A 19,991-nucleotide genomic window follows, 5' to 3' on the forward strand; every position below is an offset into this window, starting at 1 on the left:
CCACAGAGAGGTCACTGTGGCTCTGGGATTTGCACGCGTTTATCACCACCATTAACAGCTACTCGCGGAGGGTTATTTACCCGCTGAACGCGGGATAATCATAATGCGAAGTGAGGGGTGGGGGAAATCTACCTCCCCCCCCCATCTAGCCCCTCATTCCTCCCCACCTAGTCTTAAACTAATGAATTCAAAGCCGCATTTCTTGCTGGGCCCTCCCATCGTTGGTTTTTTTATTTTTTATAACCAATGAGAGACTTGCAACAGTTTCACCTGGTTCCCGCTTCCCAAATAAACAAACAAACCACACAACGACAGCGCTCGCTCGCCCCGCTCCGGTTGCCTCTGAAGCTCCGCCCCCTCCTGCCACCCCTGGCTCCTACCAGCCAATGGAGCCTGATTGTTCTGCCCGCGCCCGGCCCGGATTGTGGGCTACTCAAATCCCCAACCCACCGGCTTTTCCTCCAGCCCCTCCCTCTTTCTTAGGCTTCTGTTTAGCAGAACAGCATCAAAGAGCCCGGCCTTGTCACCTCTGATTCCCCCCTCCACCCCGGACCACAGGCCCAGAGATTTAGCCAGAGGGTCTCGGCCCAGCAGGAGGTGGCCCCGCCCCCCGGGCCCACCCCACCCCCCTCCGTTGCACACCTCTACTGGTGGCCGCTCGGGCCTCTCCAATGCTTTGGTAGCTGGGTCCGCAGCGGTGGCCGCGTGAGGTGGCGGTCACGTGTTGTTTTGCCCGCTGCCGGGCGCCCAGACTGAAGTGGGCGGGGGCGCCAACCCAGGCAGAAGGGGGCTGGGGCGGGCGGGCGGAAGGGGGTAGACGGCCTCTTCGCCCAGCCCTCCCTTCCTTGAGCCCCCCCTCTCCCGCGCTCACCTTAAAACCACCGTGCATCACCATGGCGAGTTACTCCTTCACTCGCGAGCGAGCGACGAGGAGACTGAGCGCTGCAGCAGCGGCCACCGCGGCAGCACTCGCAGCAGTGCCGACCACCCCGCTTCTTCCCTCTGGAACCCCAACCGCACTCATTGGGACCGGGTCGTCTTGTCCGGGAGCCATGTGGCTCTCTACGGCTACTGGTTCCAGGTCCGACTCGGAGTCGGAAGAAGAAGACCTCCCCGTCGGGGACGAAGTCTGCAAACGCGGCTACCTGCGGAAGCAGAAGCATGGGCACCGGCGTTACTTCGTGCTCAAACTCGAGACCGCCGATGCCCCAGCTCGGCTGGAATACTACGAAAATGCCAGGAAGTTCAGACACAGTGTTCGCGCCGCGGCGGCTGCAGCAGCGGCGGCCGCCTCGGGGACAGCCGTCCCCGCGCTCATCCCGCCGCGGCGCGTGATCACCCTGTACCAGTGCTTCTCGGTGAGCCAGCGAGCCGATGCCAGGTACCGTCACCTCATTGCCCTTTTCACCCAAGACGAATACTTCGCCATGGTAGCGGAAAACGAGTCGGAGCAAGAAAGCTGGTACTTGCTGCTCAGCCGCCTCATCCTCGAGAGCAAGCGCCGCCGCTGCGGCACGCTCAGCGCGCTGCCTGAGGGAGAGCCGAGCGCGCTGGCTGCGGCAGCGGCGGCCGAGCCACCGGTCTACAAAGACGTGTGGCAGGTAGTAGTGAAACCCAGGGGGCTGGGGCACCGAAAAGAGCTGAGCGGCGTGTTCCGGCTGTGTCTTACCGACGAAGAGGTGGTGTTTGTCAGGCTCAACACCGACGTGGCTAGCGTGGTGGTCCAGCTGCTGAGCATCCGTCGCTGCGGGCACTCGGAGCAATATTTCTTCTTGGAAGTCGGCAGGTCCACCGTCATCGGTCCAGGGGAGCTGTGGATGCAGGTGGATGACTCTGTGGTGGCCCAGAACATGCACGAGCTGTTTCTGGCGAAGATGAGAGCTTTGTGTGCAGATGAATACCGAGCCCGCTGCCGCAGCTACAGCATCAGTATTGGCGCCCACCTGTTAACCCTGCTGTCCGCTAGGAGGCACCTGGGCTTGCTGCCGCTGGAGCCCGGAGGCTGGCTCCGAAGGTCCCGCTTTGAGCAGTTTTGCCATTTCAGGGCCCTTGGTGACGGGGAAGACGAGATGCTCTTTACCAGGCGCCTCAACACCCCCAGCGAGCCCGCGCCTCCCTCCAGGCGAGGAAGGCAGCACCTGCCCCGAGCGCGCAGGTCCAGGAGGGCGATTTCAGTGCCAGCCAGCTTGTTTCGCCGCCTAGAACCCAGCCCGGGACGTGACCCGCACCCTGATGCCCCCAGGGATGTAGCTGCTGAAGCCTCGGGCTCCGGCAACTCTGGCGGGAAAGGTAAACCTCGAGGCAAAGAGAAGGAGGAAGGGAGCGAAGGTGACTACATGCCAATGAATCATTGGGGCTCAGGAAATGGTCGGGGTTCAGGAGGTGGCCAAGGCTCAAGTGGTCAAGGCTCCAGCAGCCAGAGTTCTGGAGGAAACCAGTGTTCAGGAGGGAGGCAGGGCTCTGGAAGTGGCCAGGGCGCAAGTGGTGGCCACGGATCTGGACGTGGCCAGGGCTCCGGAGGAAACCAGTGTTCAGGAGATGGTCAGGGCACGGCAGGTGGCCATGGCTCCGGCGGTAGCCAAGGACCTGGAGGTGGCCACGGTTCAGGCGGCGGCCAGGGATCTGGAGGTGGCCACGGCTCAGGCGGTGGCCAGGGACCGGGAGATGGACATGGTTCAGGTGGTGGCAAGAACTCTGGAGGGGGCAAAGGCTCTGGAAGTGGAAAAAGCTCTGAAGGTGATGATGATCGTGGAAAATCTCTCAAGAAAAGGTCCTATTTCGGCAAGTTAACCCAAAGCAAGCAACAACAAATGCTGCCTCCACCCCCACCGCCTCCCCCGCCTCCCCCACCAGCTGGAGCAACTGGTGGGAAAGGGAAGTCTGGGGGAAGATTCCGACTTTATTTTTGTGCTGACAGAGGGGCCACAAAAGAACGCAAAGAGGCCAAAGAAGCCAAGGAAGAGAGAGACACGGAGACCCCAGAAGGTGCAGCTCAGGCTCCCTACAGACCCAGAGCTTTTGATGAGGATGAAGATGACCCATACGTTCCAATGAGGCCAGGGGTGGCTGCCTCTCTCGCAAGTTCCAGCGATTATATGCCAATGGCTCCTCAAAATGTCTCTACTTCAAAAAAGCGCCACTCTCGATCACCTTTTGAAGATTCAAGAGGATACATGATGATGTTTCCCAGAGTGAGCCCACCGCCTGCTCCAAGTCCTCCAAGAGCACCTGATGATCCTAATAAGGAGGATGACTCAAAGGACAATGACAGTGACAGTGACTATATGTTTATGGCTCCAGGAGCAGGTGCAATTCCAAAAAATCCCCGCAAACCTCAGGGGGGCTCTTCCTCCAAAAGTTGGAGCTCCTACTTCTCTCTGCCAAATCCTTTCCAGAGCTCATCCTCAGGACAAGGTGACCACAGTGAGTACGTCCCAATGCTACCTGGGAAGTACCTGGGGAAGGGGCTAGACAAAGAAACCTCTTCTCACAAGGGGCCCAGAGATGCACCTTCAAAGCCTTCAGCTGAAGGGTCATTCTCAAAGCCTAGAGATGGGGGCTCATCTTTAAAACCTTCAGATGATGAACCTCCTCAAAATAAGGCTACAAGACCAAACCGTCTTGCTTTTATGTCAAAAGAAAATAAAATCAAGCCCAAACCACAAAAGTTCACACGTGAGCTGAGAGAAACTAACAGGGCCAGTGCCTACGTCAACATGGACTTTACTAAAAGCGATAGGAATTTGCCAGCCCCCTTTGCTCAAGCACTGCCAAATTCGTGGGGCATAATTGCTGGTCCCAGACACTCAACCTTTTCTAATTATCTGAATGTTCGACTCGGAGTGCCATTTCCAAATCCAGCAAGTCGTCTCTCAGATCTTTTAAGAGCTATACCAGGTGCCAACCCCATCTCCCTGGATGGTGCTACAGGTAGCAATGCTAATGTGGAAGAGGGTGACTACATTGAAGTCAATTTCAATCCAGCAATGACACCACCGGTGCCTCTTGCTGACCGTGTCATTCGCTATGATGCTGAAACAGATGGGATCTACGTAGTCGATCCCTTTTCTGAGGGCTGTATGGACATTTCTCTCTCTCCTAGCCGAAGCTCTGAGCCACCACCTGTAGCTAGGCTGCGGCAGGAGGAAGTGCAAGAGAGAGAACGCCCCCAGAGTCGCTCGCAAAGTTTCTTTGCCGCCGCTAGAGCCTCCGTCTCGGCTTTCCCGACTGACAACCTGGAGAGAGACCTCCCCGCAGCCTCGGCATCCGTGGATGCTCTGGCAGCGGTGCCCCCTTTAGCCTTGGGCCGAGCTCTAGCAGCGGCCTCCGCGCTCGCTGCGGCCCCGGGCATGGGTGCCGCCGCTGAGGGCTTGGAGGCCGCCGCTGGATTTGACTCCGCCTCCACCCGCTGGCTCCAACCTGTTGCTAACGTGGTTGAGGCCGAGGCGGTAAACCGGGCGCAGAGCCTGGCTCGTGGCTCCCATCCTGGCGCCCCAAACCCAGTTGCTGATATGGCCGGAGGTGAGAACGTGGCTGGTGGAGCTGCGGCTGCTGCGGCTCCACCACCGCCACCACCACCGCCACCCTCGCCTCACCTTGGGCGGGTGCCGAGACCCCCGCAGAGGGCCGATTCTGAGGACCACGACCATGATGACGACGAAGCCACTTACATGCGAATGGACTATGCCAGACGCGACCACAATCAATTCGACTCTCCGAAAAAAGGTTGGTAATTTTAGAATTAATTTCCCTAAAGTTAATTGACATTGCTTAATGAGTGCATTGATGCGCTGCTGTGCACAGTGTTGGGGATAAGGGCGATAGCATCTGGTTAATTGGTATTATTTGCCATATAGGGTAGAATTCAGTTTTAATTATCCTCACGATGTCATTTGATCTTTGCCAAAAAAAAAAAAAAAATCAGAGCTCTTATCTAGCCATAACTTAATGTGGACAGAACCGGTTATCATTTAACCTTTGGTTCCAAGTTCTTAAGAGTAATTAAAAATAAAGAAAATAAAGGACATATACTGTAAGGATGCTTTCAAACTTCCTTCCCCATCACTAATGAGAATGCAAAGCAAGACACTGTAGACTTGCAAACCCACAGATAAAAGTTGCTTTTCTAAAAATGTCTATATGTAAGTGCAGAAATTGACTTAAGAACACAGAATATATATATATTAAATAGTAACAATAAACTAATAACATTACTTTTCAGGGGGGAAAAGCAGTCATTGTTGGGCTGGTGTTCTGTGGTTTACCTTGAAAGTTCACTCTCCATTGCCAGAGTGAATGGTGGTAGAAGGGGAGAGAAGTAAAACATAAATAATCCCAAGCCACAGGTGATTTTAGAAGAAAGTATTTGGCTGTGGAATGTATTTTTGTGTTGATTTTTTGGTTTTTACACAGGATTGTGAGAAACTTTGTGTGTTCCTTTTCTCTGACACTGTGCCTCATTTTCTTCTTAAATCTCCCACCCATCCTTTCTAAAGGTGGTGTGGTGATAGCTTGATAATGGATATGAATATTGTTTCAAAGGTTTTAAAGGCATTTAAAATATCTAATTGGAAACTCTTTAAGAAAAACAAGTTAAAGAGGTTGGGAGAAGACATGACCCCAGGGGCAGCTTACCCTGCAACAATGGGAGGGAGGTTTTTGAAGGGACTAATTTTCCACAGGAAGAAGTAAAGGAAGAGTAAGAGCTGTTGGACTTAGAAACAAAATTTCGAGTGAATCCACTGTATACTAAATTGCACAATGTTGTCTTGAGCTATGTCCTCGTAATCCCTTTGCTTCTTTACAAGAATCTGCTTCTTCCCTAGTGAGGAGGAGGGATGGACCCCAGCAGTTTTCATTCCAGTAGTCAGTTTAGAGAAGATTTTTGCTTTGCTTGTTTTGTGGAATGCTTTTGTGAATGGATCTCTGCCCACTGTGCTTGATCAGGCAGAACAAGTTGGGGACTGATCACAACAGTCACCTAACAAGCTCCCTATTTAGGGCAGGTGTAGCCCCCTCCCCCCTTTCTCCCCTTACTATAGAAAATTGGCCATACAAAACCTCACATTTTCAGCATAGACACACTAAAAGAGTGATCATTAAAACAACAAAAGGATGCTTTGGGTTGCTTAAGAATTTAATTCACAAACCCTTTAAATTGTAAGCCTCCTCCCCAACACACACACAAACACACACACACACACACACACACACACACACACCCCACTACTATATAACCACATTTAGAATGTATAATTACATCCTCAAGAACTTTGTTCATAATCAGCTTTTCAAGAACAGGTTTATTTTATTCTTCAAAGTACACTTGGAAACTGGTCTTATGCTATGTTGTAGTTTAACTGAAGACACCATTTACAACTTTGTAAAATTGCACATTATATTGTTGATTATGATTCCCTGGTTCCTTGAAACAAAGCATTTTCACAGAAATTTACTGACACTTTCCAATACTCTAACTCTTATTGAAGCCAGGATTTAAAATGGTGAAATCTTACTGTTCTTTAAACAATGACTTCCTAAGGATTATACAGGTCCGGTGGTATATTACAGTATATTAGTACACAATACTGGTTTATAAATGTGTACGTCTTTGGAGATTTAATATTATCCAAATGCATTGCTTAGTGAAGAAATTCCTTATTTCACTGGTTGACTACAGCTAGGAGGTTATACCTTACAGCAAGACAGGTGTTTATGTTGAAATCACAGAATGAATGTGAAAACACTTTACAATATATTTTTATTGCGTCAGGATTGATATTGAAGTGAAATTTCGACCATTTAAACTGACTTGGTTTCTTGCAGAATATTTGGTGCTAAGAGTGATTCATGCACCCAGTTTGCTGAGATATATGAAGGGAATGGCACTGGAGGGAAAGAGTATGATGATGACATAACCATTACAGGAAATGTGAATTCATACAACAAAATGTTGCCTGTTAAGAGCAGGCTAAAGGAATCTGGTCATTTTAAATTACAAAGTTATAGAATAACTTTCACCCATTTCTGCTTCTGTCTCTTCATTTTCCTATTTAGTATTTTAAAAATGAAATGATCCTGTTAAGATAAAAAAAAAGAGATTCTTATAGAGGAACAAAAGCACAGTGCTAAGAGTTATGTATTCCAAAACATGATGTTCATTTATGTAGTGCTTAGACTGGTACCTGTCACATAGCAAACACATGAATTATTTTGTATATAGTGCATTTAGAAATAAAAAACTAAACTAAAATTATTTGACTACAAGTGTTACTGTTCATATAAAATACCATATAAGGTTGGGGATATTTATAGCTGAAATGTGTTTCTAATTGTAAGTCAGTGATACAGCTTTTATTCAGGTAGTCAAACTGCATATGAGTATTTTATAGGTGTGTATTCAAGTCAATTAGAAAGATATACTATGAAATATAACAGGCATTAATTTCAATTAATGAAATATTTTGAAGCATTGTATGGAAAATAAAGTCTTCATGTTTTAAAAAAACACCTTTAGCAGGAGGTTATAGATTTTATTTGGTTTTGTCTAACTCATAGCAAATTACTTTTTGCTTAAAAAAACCTTTTATTTGGTGCAGAATAGATAGGTTGAAATTACTTGAGGTGAAAATTTCTCTTTTTTTCATTCAAAAGAAGATGATGGAAATGTCAGCTCTAGAGGTATATGGCAATTGTTACAAGCTAGTTACATTATGATAGTAGTCAGTACTAAAAAGCAAAACAAAAATGTAATAAGCTTTTGTAATCTTAGGCACAGCTCTCACCCTGTAGGAAGCTGAAGCTTCTCCTGAGTATACTGCTGCCACATTTCATTGTTATAAAGTAGAGGTGTTGACAGCAAATTATTTTTATTGTATTGAACTTATTTATTATAAACAAAATTTCCACACAGCAGAGATTTTCTAGCCACCATTGTTGGTCACTTATTTTAGGTAACAGTTAACCCCTCAAATTTAGTTAGTCATTTCAAATAATAAGGTATTTGACCTTTAACAATTAAAGAGACCCTCATTTAGTTAAAGTTGGCTAAAGTTGCTGGCGATCATTCATTTTCTTTCATTCTATTTTAAAGATAATGTTTCCAGGATAAAAATTTCAGACTTGCAAAACATTTATTTTGAATAAGATCCAGAACTATAGTTAAGCACACCAGAAAATTCCACATGCAAAAGAAGAGGGGGAGAAAAAAGAAAATTAAAAACACTCAAACAGGATGTCTTGCTTTCTTTTCCTGTCCCTAATTGTCATACATGAACCAAAATACTTTGTAGTCACTAGCAGGGAGCTGTTTTGGAAACATACTAAGCTTTCTTAAAAAAAAAAGAAAGAAAAATGTGGCTGGCTGGCCACTGTTGGGAGCAGCAAGGAAAAAAACTGTACATGATTTTAAATGAATTATTGTTAAATTGTCAATTTGTTGATGGAGAGAATGCTTTCCAGTTGCAGATTTCTTTTTAGTTTTCAAAGCATATTCACAGTGATTATTTTACTGGTGGAATGGTAAGTATTGAAAGTGAAGCTGATGGTAAGAATTCTCCCTTCATCAAAAAGGTAAGTGGCAGAACTGCAAACCTAACTCATGAAACTGATTTCAAATCCAACGTAGCACGCATTTCCCTTTGGTGTACAATCTGTTATCTTCATATTGGTGTAAAATTATTATATAAGCATTTTTTGGAAGAATTACATTTAGTTGAACTTGATAGTAGCAAAATCTGTTATAAATTATTCACTATTACAACTGTACCATCTGCCAGGGTTTAAGTAATTTTCATTAAATTTGACTGTTTATGTATTTTAAGAATTTGACCTGTGCTGGATCTGAATGTTTTACATATGATCTGCTGAGGAGTTAAGTCATCTTTAACTTCCAACCACAAATAGCATGTGTATCTGTTTAAATCCTACAGAAACCCTGAAAAAAAGTGCATTGAGGATGCTTTCAGTAGATCCCCATTAGTGGTCATTTCCTTAACTGATTTTTGTGGTTTTTTAAATAATCCATAGACATTTCTAGTGATTGCAAGAAGTTTTTTCATTCGATTTCTTCTTTCTATTTGCATGAAATCTGGTGTTTTAATCTAAATCATCATCACAGTGAGCCAAACAGGATAAAGTCATAGAGGTAGGAAGGAAAAATTAGTATAGAAATAGATGCTATTCATTTGTTCTAAAGGTACACTTGCTTTTGACAGGCAGGCAAGTTGATTTTAGAAGCCTTGAAACTCAAATCTTGTCCTTAGGTCATAAATTCCTTGTTTAAAGTGGAATTCATTTTGTTTAGCACCTTTTTATGATAGTCAGACTATGTAAAAATAGCCTAGACATTTTATTGGCAGTATTAGAAAATAGCTTTTGTGAAATACTTAATTAAAGCCTGCAGTATGTTTTGTCTAAGAGATGCTCCCAGGCTCTTAGATGGTTGAGGTTCATTTAGTGGGCAAACATTACTTGGTCCTAAGTGAAAATGAGACATTACAAAAAAACCGACTTTTTAGAATAATGAAATGGATACATTACACCACCACTTATTTTGCAGCACAAGTATCAGGCTGAAAAATTTGAAACTATTGATAAAATCAATAAGATGAATTACTTGCCATTTGTATGCAAAAAATGTTCTGTAGCCATTCTGCATTGATATCCAGTATGCAGCTGTAGGTGTCATATTTCCATCTTTAGAAATGTAGGTTCAACACGCCTGCAAAAGGAACTTTAAAGTATCCTTTCTTAATGTTGACATATATAGCTTTTTGAGATTTGCCTTCTTTCAGAGGTGAGCTTTCAATTTCTTGTTGAGAAATTGATTTCTTCTATAATGTAAACCATTTACTTAAAATATTTATTTAGTGAAATGTGATAGTGGTTGCTATTTTTTTCCTAATGTCCTTATTGGTTAAAATTGCATTGGTATACTGTGACTTTTACCCTCAGGTGCCCTTTGCCAGACCTTAGTTTTGGGAAAACATGTCTTTTCCTGGTCTCTAGCTAAACAGGTCAGAGCCATCCTAGGAATCCTGCAGGACCCATAGGAAACATACTTCCCTCATATGCCTGATGCCCAGTTCACAGCCCACTTGAGGTTAGCTTACAGGAATTGCCTTCCTTGAAGGGAACCTTGTTGTGCACTTCCAAGTCTGTATTGCCCATTCGATTTACAGTCGGTTGTTGATACAGAGGCTGCCAGGCCAGTATTTAAAATTGTTTTCATGGTCGGATTGACCACAATATTTGCTGCCAGCCACACCTTTATATACAGAATATCCGGTTCCCCACAAATTGCCATCATTTTAGCGAGTTCTCATAATTTACATAATTGGCTTCTTTATGATGCCTAATTTTCTGTTTATAGACTTGAGACAGAATGTCAATAAAGTCTCTATCTGTAAATTCATCACTCACATGTGCATCTACTTTACCTTTGAAGATCTTAACAGGAATTAAACTCTTCACTCAGGTTTTATGATGTTATGGCTCCAGCCTTGAAGCCATACCACCCCTCAGGATTCCCTCACTGTTGAATGAGTCCTTATTGTGGCTGCTACTTTTCCCACAGTTTCCTATCTATTGCTATCCTACCCTCCAACTATCCTATTCTCTTGAATCTAGGAACATTATAATTCTTGAATGGAAAGAAGATCTATTTCCCTAGAATACTATGCTGAAACTTCAGCTATATCTTGCATATATGATGGTTAGTTGTAGTAAATTGAAGACTGCCTATATTAAAATTCTAGAAACTTACATTCTTTAAGTGAGCAGTGACTAGACAGCAGAGTAAAGTGGCCCAACTGTGTGCTGGGAGGTAGAAGAGACACTGACATAGGATAAAAATCATTTGGCTGATTCCCAAACAGCTTGTATCCAAATAATCACTGGAATGAGCAAGCATAGTGCCTGCTAGTGAAGGGCAGGTGTGAAACAACTCAGTCTACCTTTGAGAATGTGGAGGTTTACAAGTGTCCTCTATTCCCCTTTCATATTCTTCGGGCTATTCTGACATAAAACTGCAGTTACAGTGGGCAAAGCTGTATTTTATCACAGGATCACAGAAAGAGATAATATAATTGGCATTGTAAAGGCTAGTGACAGTTATTACTGAATTTTACCATTAAGGAACAGTGCTTCATAATTATGAAGCCTTATAGAATCATCCCCCATACATTCTTTTTTTTTTTTTTTGCCAGTCCTGGGGCTTGAACTCAGGGCCTGAGCACTTTCCCTGGCTTCTTTTTTGCTCAAGGCTAGCATTCTACCACTTGAACCACCATACTACTTCCTGCTTTTTCCATTTATGTGGTGCCAAGGACTCGAACTCAGGGCTTCATGTATACGAGGCAAGCACTCTTGCCACTAGGCTATATTCCCAGTCCCCCCATACATTCTTAAGGCACAGAAAGGAGTAACAGTTGTTCTTAGTAAAGAAAACTCATATATAAAGGCAATGCTGGTTCTAAATAGCATTGCATTATTGTATATTCATCTTTGGGCTATGTTCTTCCATTTCCTTTCATTTCATTTTGCATGCTTATCTTCTGTGATTTACTTCCTTGTCTTGCCTTTGTCATCACCAGTTGATTACAAGGACAAATAGCATGTCACTCATGAACAGAGTAAGGCATTTCAATTCCACTTGAAAGAATACTGTGTGTGTGTGTGTGTGTGTGTGTGTGTGTGTGTGTGTGTGTGCGTGCACTCACGCGCCAGTCCTGGGGCTTGAACTCAAGACCTGGATGCAGTCCCTGGGCTTTTGCTCAAGGCTAGCACTGTACCACTTAAGCCACAGCTTTACTTCGAGCTTTTTGCTGGTTAATTTGAGAATCTCATGGAGTTTCCTGACGTAGCTGGTTCAAATCATTATTGTCAGAGCTCAGTCTCTTGAGTTGTTAGGATTACAGGCATGAGCTACTGGCACCCAGCTAAAACAAACAAAACTTTCTTGAGTTCTAGGAAACTTGGACTTGAAAAGATAAGGAAGACAAGACCAGGAAATATTTTTTGAAAAGAATGATAGAGTGGCAATATATATTGTTACAATTTCACCTTTCTTTGATCAGAATAACTATGAATTTTTGGATTTCAAGATGTAATAGAGCCATCTTCATGAGTCATATCAAGGGGTCTGTAACATCCTGCAGATATTGGTTTTGGTTTGCCATACAAATTTCTAAGGCTATTAAAATCATGTATAACTTCTTTGTTTATTAAAGATTAATATTCAGGTTCACATCGTTATACAAATTGAAATAGAAAAAAATTTTTAGAAGACAATGATAGCTGTCAGACTTTGGAGGAAGCAAAAGAGAAACATTTTGACCCTTTGGTGTTCATTAAAAAATTTCTCATTTATCCATAAAAAATTCTTGAAGATCATACCATCCATTAATAGTGAGATTCACCTTTTATAACAAGAAGGATACACAATAAGTTAATTGTTTATAGCAAGTCAGTATCAAATGGGAATAATATACCAAAAGCAGAACCCATTATTACAAATATCACCATTTACTTTTCTGGAGATGAAATAATATAAAAACTTAAGAGGGAATGAATCTAAGGAATAGATTGTTTACAATAGTTTTAAATCCCAAATTACTTTCCTTTGCCACCTTGCAAGTTTCTGAGGTACTTCCGTTTGTTCTTTGGAATGTGTTCAGGGAATGTAAACTCATTTTAATATTGGCCTAAGTAAAACAGGATTATAAAGATAAATCTGTGGCTCAAGTTCCCATAATGCATTTCCAAAGCAACTTAAATTATTTTAGGATTAACCTGTTTTGGAAAGCATTAATAGCTAATCAGAAATTGATAAACATTTTGTAAACTTACAATTGCACAATGCCAGGTCTTTGTAAGTTATCAAGAATTTATCCAATACTAATGTAGGCTATTATAGGTAAGCAATGGAAATATGCATAAAAATGTTAATAGAGTCTCTGTCATTAAAAAAAAGAGCAACAAATGCCCCTAATTTCAGACATAATTGAAAGTCATAGAGGTAGTTCTTGGAGCTTTATGTATTTCTGAAAAAAATATGAAATGGAGTGTATAATATAAATAAGAAATCCTCTTGACATTACATGCAGGCTGCTATCTATGAATATCTGAAGATGTTTTTATATTACAAAATAGTAAACTAGGGCTGGGAATATGGCCTAGTGGCAAGAGTCCTTGCCTCATATACATGAAGCCCTGGGTTCAATTCCTCAATACCACCTATATAGAAAAGGCCAGAGGTGGCGCTGTGGCTCAAGTGGTAGAGTGCTAGCCTTGAGCAATAGGAAGCCAGGGACAGTGCTCAGGCCCTGAGTCCAAGCCCCAGGACTGCCCCCCCAAACCCCCCAAAAAGTAAACTAGGTGAGATATTTTTCTGGCCTCAAGTTTTTGTTTCCATAGATTGTTGTTATAAAAGTCTATATTCAAATTTCTGTAATTATTGTCAAGCCCAATTTTGCTGCAAATAAATGAGCTGCTAATATATACATCTCATAATTTATCTATGAGATAAACTGCCAAAGATACATTAAATTTTAAGTTCCTTATGCTCAATGCTCATAGAAGACTTTGTCTTTACTGATCTAGCATACTTATTTTTAAAATGTTTTAGTATGAGAGAAGGGTCACAGTGAAGAGAGTGGAGGCCTTCCATGTTTCCTCTACCTTCAAATTTTATAGTCATCAAAATATCTGATAAAAGGTTGAATAGATAAAATATGTATCTTTAGATTAAACTAAAAGTCAAGGTCTTTTCCTTGAAGCCTACTGTAGAGGATGCCTTAGCTTGTCTTGAATGAAATAGAATATGCAATACTTAGGCTGGGAATGTGGCTTAGTGGTAGAGTGCTTGCCTAGCATGCACAAAGCCCAGGCTTCAATTCCTCAGTACCACATACACAGAAAAAGCCGGGAGTGGCACTGTGGCTCAAGTGGTAGAGTGCTAGTCTTGAGTAAAAGAAGCCAGAGACAGTGCCTCGGCCCTGCGTTCAAGCTCCAGGACTGAAAATAATAAAAATAAAAGAAAATGCAGTACTTTATTGTGGCTCAATGCTAAAGAAACACTTACATCCCATAATCATTTCGCTGGACTTTTCTCCCAGTCCTTTGCTTTAGCAGCTCTATGCACTTGATCCCTACCACTGGGCGAGCTCTGCTCTCCATGATTCAACCTCTAAAAAAAAAAAAACCCCAAAGCTAAGAGAGTAATGCTATACCCAATTTGGGCACACAGATGGAAATTTTCGTCAACTCTTTGCAGATATGATTTGTTTTTCCCTTTAGAAGAAATTTGGTGATTGTGTCAGAAGACTTAACAAGGTCATGCTTAAATCCTTTGATTTGCGCTGCCAAACCTGGAGAGTGCATGTGGAGAAAGAAGCACATGTTTGTCCACCTAAGGGCTCACTTTCAGGCTCGGCTGTGAGAACTTACAGCTGTGTGCGCATGTGCAAAGTGATTCCGTTACCACTAGGAATGTCAGAGTGAAAGCCTAGGGAGCAAAAAAGAGGAACTTCCCTGTGTTTTTGCCAGCTTGTGTTTTTTGTCTTCAGACAGCCAGCAGAGTTAATGTTCCACATCTGGTTATTAGAGGCAGTCTCAATATGTATCTCAAAAAACGTCTGGTTGGATTTTACTTTGTTTTGTTTTGTTTTAGAACAGGACCAACGGGGTAGCTTCTCCTACTAAAATTCTGAAACTGTTGTGTTATCATCTTTCTTTGTAGAGTGATTACATTGCCACTGAAACATGCTGTAGAAGAAAAGTGACACGATAGAATTTGATCTTTGTCAACTCCAGATCTGCCTAAAAGGAAGAGAATTCAACGGCTTCTGAAGAAAGCAACCTCAGTTTCTACAAGTCAACAAGTGGACTCTGGCAGCTGAATGATCCTGCTCAGAGATCTTTCTTTCTGCTGCCTATGGATCCAGTGATTTTTGAATATTCACACTGTGCTGTGTGTGTGTGTGTGTGTGTGTGTGTGTGTGTGTGTGTATGTGTGCTGGTTCTGGGGCTTGAATTCGGGGCCTGGATGCTGTAACTGAGCTTCTTTTCTTGGCTTTTCTTTTCTTTTTTGGCTCAAAGCTAGCACGTGACGACTTGCGCCACAGCCCCTTTTCTTTCTTTTTGCTGTTATTTGGAGATATGAGTCTCACAGACTTTTCTGCCCAGAATGGATTCAAACCTTGATCCTCAGATCTCAGCCTTGTAAATACCTTGGATTACAGGTGTGAGCCACTGGGAGCTGGCTGTGCTTTGTTTTTGTTTTCTAGTTTCCCTCCCTTGTCTAACTCTTCTGACCAAAACAAATACTATACAATTTAGCATCTCATATGGCTTTATTTTCTTTAAAAATGTTCTCTGTAATCTATGTGAATAGAGCCAATACCAATTTTAATGATGTATATAATGTTTGGATTCATATTCAAGTTAAATCTTAAACCAAGGGCAGATAAAGAAAAAAACCTTGCATGAATAAGAATGTAGGTATGATCTGGAATTTTTTTTTCTGACTAGTACATACGTAAAACATTTTTTGATTGAAGAAATGTCAACTGAACTGATATTTTGATGGAGAACTTTCAATATTTTAAAGGAAGCTAAAGGGCAGATAATCTGTTTTGTTCACTAACAAAACAGCATTCTGTCTACATTTAATGACAACTTAACAGCTAACTTGATTGAGCAATTCTAACATTTTAAAGTGCAGAACTGAGGAGCAAGTTATCTACTTGTTCATATACAAGACAGTAATGTTCTGCTCCAAGAATGACCATTTCCAAACTTCTTTCTTTTTATTTTGAAATTTGCATTTTCCTCCTAAAAGAAGCAAGCATACTCAAGTCTCCTTTTCACAAGCTCCCTGAATGCCTCTTTGGGCTTTCTCTCTCTCATCCTCTAACCTCCTCATTGATTCCTCCCCTCCCCGCCTCCCGGCAAGACCCACTCTCCTTCCTTTGCCCAGGACTCCTATATTGAAATCAGTTTCCCATATTCAATAAATTAGTGCACCCTTATCAATCTATATTCTCATTAGAACTTAAGCCAAAAAGGAACCTCTTATAAGGCCTTGTTTCCTTCTGGATCTAAGCTGAATAAGATGTATCAAATTGCTTTAAAAAAAAATATCAGAGCAAGCTCTCCCCTCCTATTTTTGCTTGCCTCTGATGGAAACTGAACTACGATTTTAGGAACCTGGACCTTTGAGAACATGATACCAACAGGTGGTGACCACAGAGGATAGGTACAAAGGTCTTGAAGCTTGCTTAGAGCTTTGTTATGTGATGGCACGCAAAGCTTGGCTTGTGGTGCAATCACTGGCAAACCTCGTCATATCACAGATGGGTGTGATTGCTTGAATGTGTGCTTGTATCAGTGTATGAGTGCTAGTGTGTGTATGCACATACTTGTGTGTATTCACACCTTTGTGTACCTGTGAACATGTGATTGTAGATGTACCTGTTGTGTGAAACTCTGTTAAAATATTGCTTCGCATTTGATGTGCAACTTTGAAGTAGTGTACTATTTATCTGAAGTTTTTTGCCACTCGGTTTTGATGTCTTTGATTGTGTACTTCTCTCTTTGAGCAAGCTTATAGTACATCTTGCTAAACTAACTTTCTGAAGAACCGAGTTGACTTCTGTTGCTTTCCCTTGCTTACCAACCAAAGGGATGGGGTGGGGCTCTAGTTTTCCCCTTGTGAAGGATGCTGAGGAGAGGATGTCGCTACAGTGCCAGTTACTGCTTCAGTTACTGGTCATTAGTAGGACATCTCCATCACTCCCTTCAGATTCCCCTCTTGTACCAATCTATTCATATAATGCAATCATACAACGCAGAGTGGCTTTTGTTCATTATAACAATGTACTCTTTAGGCAGCCTTTCTTCAAGCCTTCTGTTACCATTTTATATGCCAGTAAGTTTTGTCATAATCGTTCAGACTTGTAGAAAGGAAAGATTATTTGGGGACAACTGCTATTTCACTTTATTTACATTTTAGATTTAAGGGCTGCCAGCAGATAGGGTACAGAGAGTATGGCACAGAGTTAACACTTGCTGAATAAATGAACGGAAAACTCATACACAACAACAGTACACACACCTAGTAACAGGTACAATTAGTCACAGGTACAGCATAACAAATATGCAATGTTTTTGACACTACTCTTTAGTTTACAGACAATTAATTTATTCAGTATTGTGCTGGAAGAATCTATAGAATATGTGTACCAACATATTACTTAACTTCCAGCTATCAGTTTATGCTGCTGTTAAGAAAAACCAATGATGGAACGATTTCTTTTTGTGAGTACTACATTAGTTTGGTATCATAGTTAGTCACTTGGTAGGTAAAAATTAAGTTTCAACACCTCACTTAGTCACTTGGTAGGTAAAAATTAAGTTTGAACACCTCATTACATTTGCTATTTTTGCTTCACAGACCTGCTTTGAGTTGTGCTGGCTTTGTCTTCCTTTGTATATACTCTTCTACTTTCTTTGTAAACATCTTGTTTGGAGTTTTGGGAGACAACCTTGCAACTCTGTATAGTGTTTATATATATATCTGACTTGCCTTTCCATAGAGCTACTTGCAATAAATGTGTTCATGTAAATTATTTGTGTAAAGATTCATTTGTCATACTATCGTCTCCACTCCTTTATAAATATAGTTTTCTATGGTAGAACTGACTTTTTTAAAATGAAGTGGTTGAGGTAACCTATGCTTGGTATGAAACTTACTTGGCCTAGAAACATAAAGTCTGGAGTGAATAAACTGAATTAAAACTTTGCTGTACCAACTTGGAGGTGATAATGGTATAGAACAATTTATAATATTACCTGGGTTTGCATATGGGCCATGATATGGGATTCTTATATTGAAGCAACAGCTTAAGGATGTTGAGATGATCATTTATAGTTTTATCTTCCTCACTTGTCACTTGGCCTTGTCATTCAAATAATTCCATTTTCACTTCCTTTAATCACTGGCAGGAAAAATCTGACTATTAAAGGAAGAATAGATTGAATATTAAGAATTTATGAGCAAATCATTGCTCCTGTATCAGAAACCTAATGTTTACACAAACAGTAGGACAGATTTGATCATCCTTTGATTTTTTTTCTTTACTGAGTCATCTTCGGATGTAAAGGAAGAAAGGGATAAATGTGGGGCCACTGCTGGTCCATTGATCAATAGGGTAGGGAAGCATCTGTGGGATCAGGCAAGTCCCAGATCATGTGTAAATTCTACAAGCCATGTGGGTTGTTTTTATGCAAACAAGTCAATTGAACAGATTGATCTTCCTTGAAATACTTTATATATATATATGTAAAGGGATATCACAATGGGAAGGGATAAGTAGGCTACCATTATGATTAGACCCTATCCACAACATGCATCATTTTATTTCCTGTGTTAACTTTATGTACTCAAAGACATTTTAAAATTTTATGAATGGGTATATAATTATATATGAGTAATCCAGATTTATCAGGGAATAGCCTAAATATATTTTATATATATTCAATAACCCTTACTGACAAATAGACACATCCATACTTGTCAGTCTGCGTGATCTTTGTAGGCACATTTTGGGGATCACATTGGAACAGGACTTGAATTCATGGAATAGTAGGTAGATTGAGCTATTGCTGTTTGAACAAGCAGCAGAACTCTATATCCAAGAATGAATAGACACTGCTCCCTCTCAGCCCTAGTCCCGTATGTAATAACCACATGTTCTCTGTAGCATGTGAAGGGGTACTGTTTCTTTAAAATCTAAAACCTGTTCAAGAAAACTTGTCAAGTGAAAGATGCTAACTACACACTAGTTATGCACCTCCAGTGACTGCTTAGACTAATATTACCAGATGCTAATTGATCCCAAAGGGCATCCTGGAAATGCACCAAAACGCTTTTCTAAAATGTTTTGAAAACAAAACTGACACAAGGCATAACTGGAAAATGTGAGCATGAGAATTCATATGGGTAAACCAGATCAGGCACCCTAATTTTTAAAATGTGAAAAAGAAATTATGCAAAATTAATGCACAGAATGAGATTGGACTGTACTCTGTTTTGGAAAATCCAATTCATTTTCTTTCCAAGATATGCATGTTAATGGATGCTAGTTTTCAGGCAGCTACCTTAAGTCTCTGTTTGCTGCTTAAGTGTACTTCAGAGATAAGAAATGCAACTGAGCTGTACAAAATGAGACAACTTCCCTCCTGTCTCTTGTGCATGATAAATGCTAAAGCAATTAGTAACCACTGTTGCATGCTACATTGGAATTTGTTGGAAACATTAGTGCTGTGCTATGTAAATGGAGAAAACTTATTTAGAAAAAAGTCCTAAGAATTTAGGAGGAGACCATTGAGCTTACTTAATTTTATTCATTGGGGTTCATGAAACTGCAGAAGAAGAAATCCCCTCCTTGACTTTTCAATCTCAGACTATCCATTATAGGGACTTCAATTTCACTGGTAGTAATTTGAATTAGCATTTCAAATAGCAATAGAAGCAAGGAAATATTGAAATGGAAAGCAGACTTGTAAGGGTCTACAGAGAATGTGAGGCTCACAATTCACTATGTATTTTTACATTTATAATCCCAGAGAAAGTTTTCAACATTTTTGCATTTTCAGTATCATTCGTAGGGAAGTAAATGTAGTAATTTAAAATATATTTCTGCTCATACTTTGTTACTGTTGTTTTAACCTTTTCATAGGCACATTAGAAATCACTTGTATGACCTTGCATTTTTAATATTTTAAGAAATAGCAGTATCCACAAGAAGGCACATAAATAATTTCTCTTCTATTCTGTTTCTTTCTCCTTAATATTAAGGTTATGTTCATTCCAGGAAGACCAAAAGTATTAGTAGTAGTGCTTAATTCTATGAATTATAGCTAAATATATTAGCTCCAGAACATTTAGCACATGTAACCTAGATGTTTGAATAAATCTTTTCTTTTTT

General features: G+C 41.4%; 1 protein-coding gene across 1 annotated transcript; it reads left to right on the forward strand.

Annotated features, from left to right (window-relative positions):
* The first annotated feature begins 893 nt into the window (after positions 1-893).
* Irs4 (insulin receptor substrate 4) lies at positions 894-14,910 on the forward strand. The gene is made up of 3 exons (XM_048336795.1): positions 894-2,592; positions 2,629-4,725; positions 14,741-14,910. The coding sequence occupies exons 1-3, from the start codon at positions 894-896 to the stop codon at positions 14,743-14,745; spliced, it is 3,801 nt and encodes a 1,266-aa protein (XP_048192752.1). The 3' UTR covers positions 14,746-14,910.
* Positions 14,911-19,991: the final 5,081 nt, after the last annotated feature.

The sequence above is a fragment of the Perognathus longimembris genome, chromosome 28, assembly GCF_023159225.1.
Source record: "Perognathus longimembris pacificus isolate PPM17 chromosome 28, ASM2315922v1, whole genome shotgun sequence".
Taxonomy (NCBI): Eukaryota; Metazoa; Chordata; class Mammalia; order Rodentia; family Heteromyidae; genus Perognathus; species Perognathus longimembris.